Source organism: Myotis lucifugus, unplaced genomic scaffold, assembly GCF_000147115.1.
Source record: "Myotis lucifugus unplaced genomic scaffold, Myoluc2.0 scaffold_235, whole genome shotgun sequence".
Classification (NCBI taxonomy): Eukaryota; Metazoa; Chordata; class Mammalia; order Chiroptera; family Vespertilionidae; genus Myotis; species Myotis lucifugus.
The window spans coordinates 1,568,553-1,583,070 of record NW_005871283.1 but is presented as its reverse complement, the minus strand read 5'-3'; the positions used below and the strand labels follow the sequence as shown (position 1 = coordinate 1,583,070).

Sequence of the window (14,518 nt, the reverse complement as noted above, 5' to 3'; positions counted from 1 at the left end):
CGAAGGCCTCACAGAGATTGGAATGTAGTTCAGGAACTGGATGGGTAATATTCTTTTTCATCTGGGTGCTGGTTACACAGTTGTGAATATTCACTAAGCTGTATACTTACGATGTGTAAATTTTTTTTTTTTTTGGTTAATCCTCATCCGAGGATATTTTTCCATTGATTTTTCATAGAGAGTGGAAGGGAGGGGAAGAGACAGAGAGTGAAACATCGATGTGAGAGAGACACCCTGACCAGAATCCAATCTGCCACCCCTCAGTCCGAGGGCTCACACTCTCTCCACTGAACCAAACCAGCCAGGACACCATGTGTAATTTTATGTATATATGTTACACTTCAGCAAAAAGTTAAAAGAAACAAATTCCATTCTGAGAAGGAGCAGCTCTTTCTTCTGAGGGATATTTAGATTTCCCACTTTGCACTCATATTCACCTCCTAAGAGAGATGAAGATCTGTGTTGCTCATTAGGAAGCAAGGTCAAATCTTTAAATGGCGCACAACTGATACACTGACACATCTAATATTCTCAGAGTTAGGTAGTATTTTCAGGATTCAGTGTGTATCAGCTTTGTTTTTCAGTGATTTATTCAAGCTACAGGACTTCACGTTTAGTATTATGCTGAGAGATTTGGTTATATTGTAGGTTGGCCTCTCTAGACAATCTTTGTATCTGTTCTTTCCTATCTTTGCTTTTAGCTGAGATTCTCTAACATGAGTTCTTATGTGAATTATTGTAAAGAATTCAATTTCTCCCCTTTTATAACTGCAGATATTATCTTTCAGATGCCTGCAGGAATTGGTGTAGTCTGATATTCTGTCTTCAAAATACGTTTCCACTCTTCACAGATTTGTTCCCAGTTGGGTTCTTTGTTATAACGGAATTAAGTCTATTCATTTAATTTGAGACGAATTTGACATCTTTACAATTTTTTCTCTTTTTATTAAGATCACAGTAAGCCTCTTCATTATTTCAAGTCTAATTTTATCCCACTCCGATATGATTTTTGTATGGCTCTGTAGTTTTCTTCGTATAAATTCTACATACTTCTTATCGGAGTTGTTTCTATTTGTTTCATTTTTTTGTTGTTGTTGCGATTGTCGATGGAACCTTTTTAATTTTTAATATATTTTTTTTCCCATTCAAAAATGAACCCGGTGGAGCAATAGGACCTCTACCACCCCTTTCCGCGGGGAGACTCTATGGTTCCTCGGTGCTATGACCGCATTCGACTCGCACCTACAGTATCCGAACCTGAAGGAAGGTGGCAACCGAGAGTGGCCAAGCAAAGGGCCGCTCTATCTCGCCTTTGTTCTCCTCTCTGTGGCTACTGCGCAGGCGTAGTCGCCCCAGTGTCGACCCCGCCTTCCTGGTCGTGGGCCCAGCTCGGGAGCGCCGGCGCACTGGCGCGCTCCGCTTACACGCTCCGGGGCCTGTAGGCGCCGCGAGTTCCGGCTGTCGCCGTCGCCGCCGCAGCTCCTGGAGGTCGGTTGCGACGAGTAACGGTGCCGGGACGAGCCCTGCGCCTTCTTAGATATGTACCCGAGCTGGGGCCGATATGGCGGGAGCAGCCACTATCCGCCTCCGCCGGGTCCCGCCGCCGCCGCCGGTGGCGCTTCCTGAGGCCTCGCCCGGGCCTGGGTACTCGAGCTCGACGACTCCCGCGGCCCCCTCGTCCTCGGGCTTCATGAGCTTCCGCGAACAGCACTTGGCTCAGCTCCAGCAGCTGCAGCAGATGCACCAGAAGCAAATGCAGTGCGTGCTCCAACCCCATCACCTTCCTCCGCCCCCCATGCCGCCCCCGCCGGTGATGCCCGGGAGCGGCTACGGAGACTGGCAGCCGCCGCCGCCACCGATGCCCCCGCCACCGGGGCCGGCCCTCAGCTATCAGAAACCGCAGCAGTACAAACACCAGATGCTGCACCACCAACGAGACGGGCCTCCTGGTTTGGTTCCCATGGAGCTGGAATCCCCCCCTGCGTCTCCCCCTGTGCCGCCAGGGTCCTATATGCCCCCATCTCAGTCTTACATGCCCCCACCTCAGCCGCCACCCTCGTACTACCCCCCGGCCTCGTCTCAGCCCCCCTACTTGCCTCCCGCCCAGCCGTCCCCTTCTCAGTCTCCACCTTCCCAGTCCTACCTGGCGCCCACTCCTTATCCTCCCTCTTCCTCCTCGCAATCCTACGTGAGCCATTCGCAGTCCTACCTGCCCCCTTCTCAGGCATCGCCTTCCCGCCCTTCCCAGAGCCACTCTAAGTCCCCGCTCCTAGCTCCTCCACCGCCGGCCACCGCTGCTGGGAATAAGACAACTGCCCCGCAAGAGCCTGTGAAGAGTGGTGCCAAGAGCAAGAATGCTGAGCAGCATCAGGGTGCCCCTGAGCCAGATCCTTCTAAGATGACTCCACAGGTAAGAAAGCGCGTGCCGAGCCTCCTCTTCTCCCCTCGAGGGCCCTAAGTGAGCAGGCCTCCGGGCTTTAACCGGCCCTTCGCCTAATGCTAACACGGTGCCTAGCTAACGTACACTCCAGAGGATTCCGGGGGAGTCAGGGGTCTGACTTCACCGCTTTTTAATGACCTAAGTGTGGGTTATCAAAACTGAAAATGTTTCTGGACACCACAGAGCAGTGGGGTGGCTCAAAAGTTACTTCTTAGATGTATTCCTTTGGTTTCCTTGGACCAACTTCTGAGATTGTGTTGCTTTGGCAAAGGACTTTGCTTAAAAGTTGTATTTTAAAATGCTTTAAAATTGTATTTTAAACTAAAATTTCCATTTGAGAGGCGGCATAAAAAAGAAGCTTCTGAAAGAACTGACACTTGAAATGCATATACACTTTATGGCCAGTTAGCTTCTTTAAAAGAATATTTTAGGGGCCACAGGTAAGCTGTCAGCTTCCTGAATTTAAAGGTCTCGCCAATTGAAGGATTGAAATCTTGTGCTTATCGGGAGCATCCTAATTATGTTCATAGATATATGTGCAAAACGTAGGGGAGGCTGCACATTTGACCCTTTGGGGAGTCGATTGGTCATGTAAGGAATTGACCCATACACACTTTCCTCACATCACTTAAAGATGTAAGACATGACCAATTTGCTGTATGGCATTGGTGTTATCGTTCACTCCAGAGTAACAGCCTTGGGATTTAGCCAAGGTAAAAAAAAAAAAAAAAATGTGTGATGCCTGTTCATTCATGAGAGAGCCATTCCTCAAAACTTCTATGTGAAGTGATGCTTCCCAGACAACGGTCAAAGACAGATAGGATAGCAGGAATAAATTCTTCCCTTTAGAAAGAAGATAGAACTGAAGTGGATAAATTATTTCTTATGATTTCCTAAAATAGACTTTTAGCACTTACTAATCTATCTTGGATTTCCTAATGAATCAAAAGATCCTTTTAATTTACAAACTCGGATTTACATATAAAAGATTTCCAAAAGATAGGGATGAGATATTTTAATATTATAGTGGTTTGGCATTAGAAATTAAGACCAGAAACAAGTTGTTTTAAGTAAGCAAGATGGGGTTGGCACATCATAAGGAGAAAACACTTGAGGTGCTGGGGTCAAACAGTAGAGTAAGTGATTCTGTTGGCTTACGCTAGAGTACCATCCCACCAGGTTATTTCCCCCAGATTCCTCTATTATAGAGACAGAATTTGTCTCTTTCCCCAGCCCACTCTGAAATTTCCAGTGCTTTTGTTGTCAAACACTGCGTTAATTCAAAATATGACATTTATATCTTCATCTCTACTGGACTGTTTTTCTGGCCTTTTAGAGAGATAAACGAATTGTTTTATGGGGTGGGGGGAGGGTGATCAAACCTGTCCTTAATATAATACCATGAGCACTGCTTTTGCTTTTCTGCCTTTGTACCCTTGTATATAGTGAACTTCTTTTAGTGCATTGAATATGCAGTGCCTCCAATTCTTTGGTGAGAGCCATAAAGAAAGGAGTTGGAAAGAAAGCTATTAGAGATGAGCAGAATGAATGGGCTATTATCAAAACAGGCATTGTAAGCCTGTTCAGGCTTTCCTACCTTTGTCTAGAATTCATCCCAACTTCCTCAGTCCTCTTTCCCCCCTATAATTGTATTGCTTTCAAGGCACATCTTAAATATCAGGGTCTCTATGAAGCCATGTCTAAGCTCAGCCATTTGGTTGGTTCTGTTCTTCAGATTGTAAGTCCCTTGCAGACAGGGACTATCTCACTCATCTTTTTATCTCCTGTAGCACCTAGGACAGTACCTTGCAAATTATAGGCTCTCCACAAAGGTTTGTTGAGTAAGATACAAGAGTTGCATGTTCTAGACTTAGGATACTTGGGTTTATTAGATGATAAATATTTTCTTCATGCCAGTGCCAATCTCTGATAATTAATCCTTCGGCATATTTTTCTTTGATTTATATTCTATTTTTGGAAAATGTCATTTAACATGTGAAAGATTTTAAACATACGGAAGTCCTCTCCCCCCACCCCATCCACAGTTTTGCTTCACTCCGAACATATTAAATGGAAAATTCCAGAAATGCTCAATATACTGTGCTGTTCTGAGTAGCGTGATGAAATCTTGCTCCATTCTGTTCCGTCCCTCGTGGAAGTGAACTATCCCGTTGTCCAGCATATCCACCCTGTATCAACTACTTGTCTATTTGTCCATTAGTAGCCCTCTTGGTTAATAGATTAACTGTTGCAGTATTGCCATACTTGTGTTCAGGTAATCCTATTTTACTTAATGGATGCAAACACAAGAATAATATATTAGCAATTTGGAAATACCAGAGAAGCTGTCAAGTGCTTCTTTCAAGTGGAAAGGTGAAAGTTCTCGACTTAATAAGAAAAGACAAAAAATGACATGATCAGGTTGCTAAGATCTATGGTAAGAATGAATCTTTTATTCGTGAAATTGTGAAGAAGGAAAAAATTTGTGGTAGTTTGCTGAGAGAGACCACATTTGTTATAACAGTATATTGTTATAATTGTTCTATTTTATTGTTGTCAGTCTCTTAGTGTGCCTCATTTATAAATTAAACTTTATCATAGATATGTATGTATAGGAGAAAAACAGTACATATATAGTTCAGTACTACCTGCGGTTTAGGCATCCACTGGGGGTCTTGGAGCGTATCTCCTGCAGATAAAAGGGACTACTATACACAAAAGTGAAAATGGTATGATTCCTCCCCCGCATATACCCAACACAATTCAAGAGTTTGTCATGTTTACTTCACCAAGGCCTTTTTTATGGTTCCTGCAAAAATATTTTAAATCAAATCTTAAATCTCATGTGATTTCATCCTTATATTCTTAGACATCTTTCCAAAAAACAGAGCCTTTTCTTAGATTAACACATTATAACACCTAACAAAATTAACAGCTGTTTCTTTGTATCACCTAATACCTGATCCATTCAGATTTCCCTTACTGTCTGCTCATACTAATGGAATTAAAAATAAATCCTTGATATCATCCATGCTAAAATTCCCCAATAGATTCAATTATGTTTGGTTGGTTTGTTCAAATCAGGATCCAATATAGATATTTTGGATAATTCTTTGTTGTGGGGGACTGTCCTGTGCATTGTAGGATGTTTAGCAGCATCTCTGTCTCTACCTACTAGATGCTATTAGCAGCCCCTAGTTGTGATGACCAGAAATGTTTCCAGACATTGCCACTATTCCCGGGGGGTCGGGAGAATCACCCTCAGTTGAGAACACCCGATTTAGCCCAGTTTATTTAGCCCAGTTTCTTCTATTCTCTTTTCTATCCCATGCCATTGAACTTGATGAAAAATCTGTTGGTTGTCCCATAGAATGTCCCTCATTCTGGATTTGTCTGTTGTCTCATGGTGTCATTTGACTTGTTCTTCTCTTTTCCATGTTTTTTGTAATCTAGAAGTTAACTCTGAAGCTCAACTTTAGATTTAAGCTCAACTTTCTTTTGGCAAGTGTACTTTGTAACCTAGGTAATGCTGTGTACTTCATTTGCATCCCATTAGGAGACTGCCTGGTTGTCCCACTGTTGGTGGTGCCAAGATTGATCAGGGGGCGGCAGTCTGGTCCCTCCACTGTAAAGCTTCCCATCAATTTTGCATGTTCCTTCCATCTAGTGGTTCATCCATTGATGTTCTTTGCCTGAGTAAGTTATTTCTTCATTAGAGGTTACAATGTGCTGATTTTTTTTCATGCCATTTCTTCTGCATTTATTAAATGGAATTCTGTAAAGAAATACTTTCACTCATGAACCATGATTGTTTGATTGGAAATACTGTACAGTTAGTATAGGAAAGACAGGATAAATGCTTGATATTCTTCCATTTAGTTTCTGGTTTTCAGAGTGAAGCATTGGTGATTTAATGGAATGCATATTTTTTCAAGAATTAAATTTTCTGTTTGTTTAATGGACTAACTAGGTAAAGTGCATATTAGCCTTTTTTCTTTTTTTTTAAAAATATATTTTATTGCTTTTTTACAGAGAGGAAGGGAGAGGGATAGAGAGTTAGAAACATCGATCAGCTGCCTCCCGCACACCCCCCACTGGGGATGTGCCCGCAACCAAGGTACATGCCCTTGACTGGAATCGAACCCGGGATCCTTCAGTCTCCAGGCCGACGCTCTATCCAGTGAGCCAAATCGGCCAGGGCATATTAGCCTTTTTTCATGAATTGTGATTTTATCTTTTTAGACTCAAAACTTATTTGGGAAAAGCTGTTGAATTTTATTTGAGTTTTTAGTCCTTTATTTAATTTTCAAGTACTTATTGAGTAGCAACTATGTGCCAGGTACTATGCTTAGTATTGGAGATGAAGTGGTAAACACCAGGCCTCATTGACTTGTTCTGATGAGGGGAAAAGATATTTAAGTAACTAAGAGAAGAACAGGGTGTTACCACATTATAAAATACAAAATATAGGATTATAAAATATAAAATATCACTAAATTGTTCCATAAAGAATGGGGAAAGGTGAGGTGCGTGTGCTTTTTTAAGCTCAGAATCCAGCACATAGTAAGTGAAAAACAAATATTTTTTTAAATGATTGGATATAGGAGGGAGTTCTAACCTAGTTGAAGAGGCCTCCCTTTGTAAGTGATATTTAAGTGAAACCCAAAGAATGGATAGGAATTAACCAGATAGAGCTCAAGGAATTAAGTTCAGTAAGGCATACTAAAATCTGAGGGTGATGGTTGTAGGCATAAACCAGATTAGGAAGGGCCTATCAGGACTCCATTCTAAGGAAGGTAGTGAGAGATTTTTATACAACCAAATGTGACAGATTGGCATTTGAAAAAACTCACTGTGTGCAATATAGAGAGTAGAATCAAAAGGAACAGGAGTCATTTATAGAGAATATTTAATAAATAATTCAGGCAAGAGATATTAATAGCTCCCATGGCTGGTTTTGCTCAGTGATTAGAGTGTGGACCCTCAGACCTACGGGTCGTGGGTTCAGTTCTCAGTCAAGGGCACGTACCCAGTTCAATCCCCTCCCCAGAGCAGGAGGCAACCAATCGATGTGTCTCTCTCATGTCGATATTCCTCTCTCTCTCTCTCTCTCTCTGTCTCTCTCTCCCTCTCCCCTCCCTGTCTCCCTCCCTCCTTCCCTCTACCTTTCCTCTTCCTTTCACTCTAAAAATCAATGAAAAAATATCCTCATTCCTCGGATGAGGATTAAAAAAAGAGAGAGAGAATAGTGGCTTAGATTTGCATGGTGATCCTGGAGATGGAGAGAAGTGGAAGACTGAAGAAATGTTTAGGTGCTAGACTCCAATTGATTGAGTGGTAGTGGAGAGGAAGGCATCAGTGATGATGTCTGGCTTTCTGGAATAGGCTGCTGGGTGAATGGTGATCCCATTTATTAATAAAACTAGAGGCCCAGCGCATGATTGAAATTGTGCGAGGAGGCATCCTGTCGGGGGGCTGGGACCCGTGCCTGACCCACGTAGCACCAGCCACCGTGTTGTGTCTGCTGGGGTGGGGGCAGGTGCTCCTGAGTGTTGCGTCTCCACTCCGGCCGGCCCCCAGCCCCAGCTTCTCCGTGTGTTGTGTTTCCACTCTGGCCCGCCCCCAGCCCCAGCCTCCCCGCGGCCGCTGGGGTGAGGGTGGCACACAGTCCCCTCCTGCCCATCTGCGCACACAACTCCTCCTGAGCGGTCCTGACACTCGGCTAATATTCCCTGTTTATATAGATAGGAGAACCTGGAGAAGGAGGAAGAATAGGTCTGGGGATGAGAGGGAAATGATGAGTTAAGTTTTAGATCTACTGAGTTTCAAGTTCTTGAGACATAAGAGTCCAAAGGGAGATGTCCAATTGGAAGTTAGATGTAGGTGTGGAATCTATAAGGGAGATCTGGGAAACATGATATAGACTCGTGAGTCATCAGCATAAAAATGGTATTTGAAGGCACAGAAAAAGATAAGGTCTCCTGAGAAGTGTGTAGAGTATGAATAGAGGTTAATGGACATTGAGCCTAGCCGCACAGAATCTCGGTATCTCAGGGAACCAGCAGGAAAAAAGGCCACATAGATAGATGGAAAATCAGGACAGTGTAGTGCCACAGAGGTGAAGGGAAGACTGTTTCTAGGAGGAGGGAGTGGTCATCTGTGGCATATACTGCTGAGAGGTTGAGCAAGATCAAGACTTTGAGTTATATTTTGCATTTACTGACATATAGATTATTGTTGACATTGGCAGGAGCAGTTTCATAGTGACTGAAGCCATATTGCATTGATTTGAGGAGTGATGGAAGGTGAGGAAATGGGGATGGTGAGTATAGACCACTCTTTCAAGAAGTTTGACTGAAGGAGAGAGAAAGAAGGCAGGGGCTGAAGGAAGAAGTGAAGTAAAGGAGCTTTTTTTTAAAAAAAAAAAAAAAAAAGATGGAACTAAGATTTATCTGGTAACCTTAATTTCTTGGAGTAGAATGTAAACCTCAAAAATACAGAAAATAAATATATTTTAAGTAAATTTTTAAAATGGAAATCTAATACATTATTTTATCAGGTTCTCCCTCCTCCCCTTCACGTTAGGATGTAAAAGACATAATACATTTAGTTTTATAGGCATTTACTAGAGGCCCAATGCACGAAGATTCGTGCAAGAATAGGCCTTCCTTTCCCTGGCTGCCGGCACTGGCTTCCCTCCGGCACCCGGGACCTGGGCCTTCGCTCCGGGCTGGAGCCACCTCCCACCCACTCTGGCTGGCTCCGTGGCTGCCGCCCAGAGGCCAGCCCTCGGCGGCCCGCTGGGGCTTGCGGGGGGCTTGGCTTCCTTCATCGCTGGGGCGACAAAGGAAGCCAAGCATCTTGCCCGCTCCGGCCGGCTCCATGGCTCCAGCTGGCACTGCCATCTTTGTGGCTATGGGCGCCACCATTTTTGTTACGGAGTGACGGTTAATTTGCATATTACCCTTTTATTAGTATAGATGATAATCAACCTGGATAGGCACGGCCTCCAAAATTAACTTTTAAAAGCTCTTTCTCTCCCTCTCTCTCTCTCTCTCTCTCACTCTCACTCCCACTCCCACTTTCTCATTCTCTTACTCTCTTTTATATTTTTCTACTTGAAAAATTATTTAGTGCCTAGTTCATAACTGTACTGGTAGCCAACAGTCAGTACATGCTTGATGAATAAATTAGCATCTTTTTTTGGTAATGATATTTGTGAAAAATAATTCTTGCATCCTAACTTTTTAACTCCAGTCTCTTTCTTTAAACAATATATTTTTATTGATTTCAGAGAGGAAGGAAGAGGGAGAGAGAGAGAGAGAGAAACATCAATGATGAGAGAGAATCATTGATCGGCTGCTTTCTGCATGCCCCACACTGGGGATCAAGCCCAAAATCCAGGCATGTGCCCTCACCGGGAATTGAATTGTGACCTGGTTCATAGATGGATGCTCAACCACTTAGCCACACTGGCCGGGCCATTTTTTTTTTTTTTTAATGTGACATATGCTGTGATTTGACCTGATTTGTGAGCTAGCATTCTATGTGAAATGGAGTTGTGTGATATGATGGGACATTTAGAAGAACCAGGTACCAGTTCAGCTTCATTAGCAAGTGTAAGCAGATTTTATTCCTTTCTAAAATAAAAGTAAATCATCCTTCTGGGGTCACCAAGGGCATTTTTTAGTGATGTCATCATTATTCATTTGGAGAGCTTTAAGAATGTGTCCAAACTTAGTCCTAGGATTGAATTAAATATGCTTCCTGCTTATTGGGTTTATATTAAGTAGAAATTGACCTGCAGTGCCTTCTGTCAGTAAACTGGCAATTCTTGAGCTCCTAATAAGGTCCTTAACCCTAGACTAAGTCTAAGACAAAGATGGGAAGCATGAAAATAAGGTGCAAATTCATAAAGAATCTTCATCTCTGTAACCATTAGTTTCTAATTGTGACAGATAGTTTGTATCTTTTGGTGATGTTTTCAAAGCAACTAAAAAAAGAGAAACTTTTAACTTCTATTAGAAACAGACTTATTTGCCTTTCTTAAGCTTAAAGGTAAACCTATTGCAATTTTTATAAAATAATAAAAGGTTGAAAATACTGTATTATTGTTGACTATCATGATCACTGTACTATTTTGTTTGTTTGCTTGTTTTTACGATTGAATGGTAAAAGCAGTTATATCCTGGAAGCTGATGATTATGTGTATGATAATTAAAAACAAAAAACCCCAATCGTAACCTAAACTTCAAAATGGAGTTAATGAGATGAAATGTATTCTTCCCAGTGGATTGGAGCATGTTTCAGAGCATAGAAATGAGTGGCCTAGAGAGATGTCTTCAGTTGATTAACAGCTATTTATTGACATCCTACAGTATGGTCCAACACTGTATGCTTAAGCACCAGATAAAAGAAAAGAGTGAAACGTTAATTTTCTAAGAAAATTATCCTATGAGTGGAAAAAAAGATAACAAAACAGTATGTTAAGTGAGAAAAGAGTTTACATACATTATGTATATTTTATGCATCTGCTTTCATATAGAAAATTGGGGAAGTATACAATAAAATATTAGCAATATAGAAAACCCTGATTATCCAAAGATAATAAATCACAGTGAATGCCAATAAAATGAATCCATTTAACATAGAGACCAAAAGTTTATTGTAAAAAATTTATTTGGGACATAATCTTGAAAAAACAGAGCTCAAAAATCATAAAGAATGGCTGAGTTTTAGAATGAACAAAAAATAAAAGTATAGATTATAATTCCATATTATAATTTTTCTAACAAAATTATATGGCAACATTATAGATCATCTTTTATTTAGTTTTTGAATATACTGAAAAAAGTATTTTAGGAATTTATCAGTTTTACCCGGGCTATTTTTCAACCTTTGATAGTCAAACATTCTCTTTTGTAGTTCCTATTATAGAAGTTATTAGTGTCCTGGTGCATGACATTTGTGCACACTAAAAGGAAATTAATTAGAGGAAATATTTTAATATTGCTATTATATCCTGTCAGAGTCTGGGCTGGCGCCCATGGGGACGCAGCATCAAGTCCAGCCTGCGCCGCGAGAACCAGAGTCAAGTCCCCACCCACCCGCGTGCACCTCGCTGCGCACGCAGCCTCCTGGTGATCGGTCATTACGGCGTGAGGGCGTCACAACCACAGGCTTTTTATATATAGGATTTTTGCTTGCTAACCAGTAGGACTTTTGTTAGATCCTCAGCTCTCAGTAATGAGTTTCAAAGTTCTCCAACATCACATTTTATCAAATCCTGCATCCTAAAAAAAAACCCAAACAAACAAACAAATCCTGCATCCTTATAATTATAGTAGAAATATATGCTGTTGTTAATTATAGACATATACAGGGCAGTATATTAGTGAATATTTTAGTGTTATGACAACTTTTTTTCCCTTATGCAACTTTTTAACCATGGAGATTATATAGTGACTCCTGTAGTTATTTCTGAGTGGTAAAATTTTTTTGCTGATTTAAACAATTAGTTATTACTTTTTTATGCAGTCATTTCTCTTTATTTGAAATATTTTGTTCTATATAGTCACTGGGAATTATAAAGTAACTGGGAACACTGAATTAGTAACTACTGAACCATTGCTCCTAAGGGAAGTAAAGGGTTATGTTCCTGTGAGCCTTTGGTCACATTTTCATCAGCTAATCAAGACATAATCTTGATTTATGTGTGTTTCTGTTTAAAGACCCTTATTTAATATATATTGTTGATTCATTAAAATTGACTTCACAGCCAGCAACACTGTAACATATGCATGAATGAAGCTGTATGTAACATATTTTCTCTGTAATGCACGTCATAGCCTTCTGGCACTTAGGAACACTACTCAGCACTTCAGCGCTATGCTTGGTGGCCACTTTAAACAACAAAATCACTAATAAAAAAAACACAGAGATCAGCCGGTGTGGTTGAGTTGTTAAGCATCGACCTATGAACCAGGAGGTCACAGTTCAATTACTGGTCAGGGCACATGCCTGTGTTGTGGGCTCGATCCCCAGTGTGTGGCGTGCAGAAGACAGCCGATCAATGATTCTCTCTCATCATTGATGTTTCTATCTCTTCCTCTCCCTTCCTCTGAAATCAATAAATATATATATATTTTAAAAAGCACAGAAATGCAAACAAAAATGTGACCCTAATTAGACCATTGAAAAGGCCACTTATTTACAGTAGGAGAGCCACACAAAAAGGTGGGCATGGCCGTGTTCTGCCTGAGCTGGGATGTGCAAGTCAAGTGACTCAAATTTTTCACCGTTGTACATACACATGTCCAGAAAATAACACAAAAGCTCCCAAGTATTGATTTTGAAGTTAGAAATAAAATTTAGCAAGTAGGCAAATTCACAAATACAGAATCCATGAATAATGAGGATCAGCTGTATTTTCTTAATTGTTTTCCACATTAAACTTATGATCTTTTAAAGTGAAAACACAAAACAGGTTTCCAGAAAATGAAATTACATTATAATTTGGAAGGCAGAGTGAGACTTTTAAAATAAATAGACAGCATTTAAAAAACACATTCTATTCTAATTTATGCATACAGTAGTTCCCCTTTATCTGTGGTTTCCCTTTCTGCAGTTTCAGTTACCTGTGATCAACCACTGTCCGAAAATATTAAATGGAAAATCCCAGAAATAAACAATTTGTAAGTTTTAAATCGTGCGCCGTTCTGCTTTGCTTATGAAATATCACACTGCCCCACACTGTCCTGATCCATCCCATTCGGGATGTGACTCATCCCTTTGTCCGGCACATCCATGAAGTGTACACTATCCATGCCATTAGTCACTCACCTGTCTCAGTTATCAGATCCCCAATGTTACAGTGCTTGTGTTCAAGTAACCCTTATTTTACTTAATAATGCCTCATTCACCTCACTTCATCTTATCACATAGGCATTGTATCATCATCACAAGAAGTGTGAGTACAGTACCATAAGATATTTTGAGAGAGAGAACCACATTCATGTAACTTTTGTTACATTACTTTATTATAATTGTTCTGTTGTATTGTTAGTTATTGTTGTTAATCTTTTATTGTGCCTAATTTATAAATTAAACTATCATAGGTATGTATGTATAGGAAAAAACGTAGGGTATATAGAGTTCAGTACTATCCACTGTTTAGGCAGCCACTGGAGGTCTTGGAATGTATCTCCCTTGGATAAGGGAGGACTTCTGTATATACCTAGGAATATACAGCAGATGTTTAAAAGAATATACAACAGATGTTTAAAAGAGAGAAGGCAGTGAGAAGAGGTAGGATTATTTGATTGTGTTCATTAATTACAAAATCCGCCTGGATAAGTCAGAATCAGCTAAAGACAGGTTAAAAGCAAATAGCTGTGAATACTGACAGGTTTTACTTGATCATTTATCAAAAAGACTGCTCTCACTTCTAAAAGTATGTGTTTTAAGAGTAGAGAAGTATGTTGAATTGATATGTATGGCTTGGTTTAACTTAAATGTATAAATTTGGGGAAGGAATTGAAAATCTTGCTTATTTGTCTTTCTCAGTCTAGCTTTGCCTTTTCTTGCATATAGACACTTGAACGCAGACACAAATGTGGCTCTCTCTAAACACCAAGTTGCAGCTATATAGGATTGTCAAGTAAAATTCTTAAAAATGGTTTCTGTTGTAGGAACAGCAGCAGTATTGGTATCGACAGCACTTGCTAAGTTTGCAGCAGAGGACAAAAGTGCATTTGCCAGGACACAAAAAGGGTCCTGTCATAGCAAAGGATGCACCAAAGCCAGTAAAAGAAGTTACAGTACCTGCCACCAGTCAAGTACCAGAACCCCCTCCATCTGAGGAGCCCCCATTACCACCTCCTAATGAGGAGGTACCACCCCCTCTTCCACCGGAGGAATCCCAGGTAACCATAAAGTAATTATTTGGTTTTTATTAAATTGTTCAACTTTTTTCTGATTCATTTATATTTTTATCATGAATAGATATATATTTTTATGTATTTTTTAAGTACAGTAAAATTCCATTTATGGAATATTAGATTATGCCTTATCAGGTTT

At 40.7% G+C, this 14,518-nt stretch overlaps 1 protein-coding gene across 1 annotated transcript in view; it reads left to right on the top strand.

Annotated features, from left to right (window-relative positions):
* The first annotated feature begins 1,539 nt into the window (after positions 1-1,539).
* The window catches only part of YLPM1 (YLP motif containing 1), a 70,342-nt gene continuing 57,363 nt past the window's right edge, over positions 1,540-14,518 (top strand). Inside the window, 3 exon segments of the mRNA XM_006098438.3 lie at positions 1,540-1,593; positions 1,595-2,410; positions 14,131-14,364. Coding sequence (XP_006098500.1) covers positions 1,540-1,593; positions 1,595-2,410; positions 14,131-14,364 — 1,104 coding nt within the window.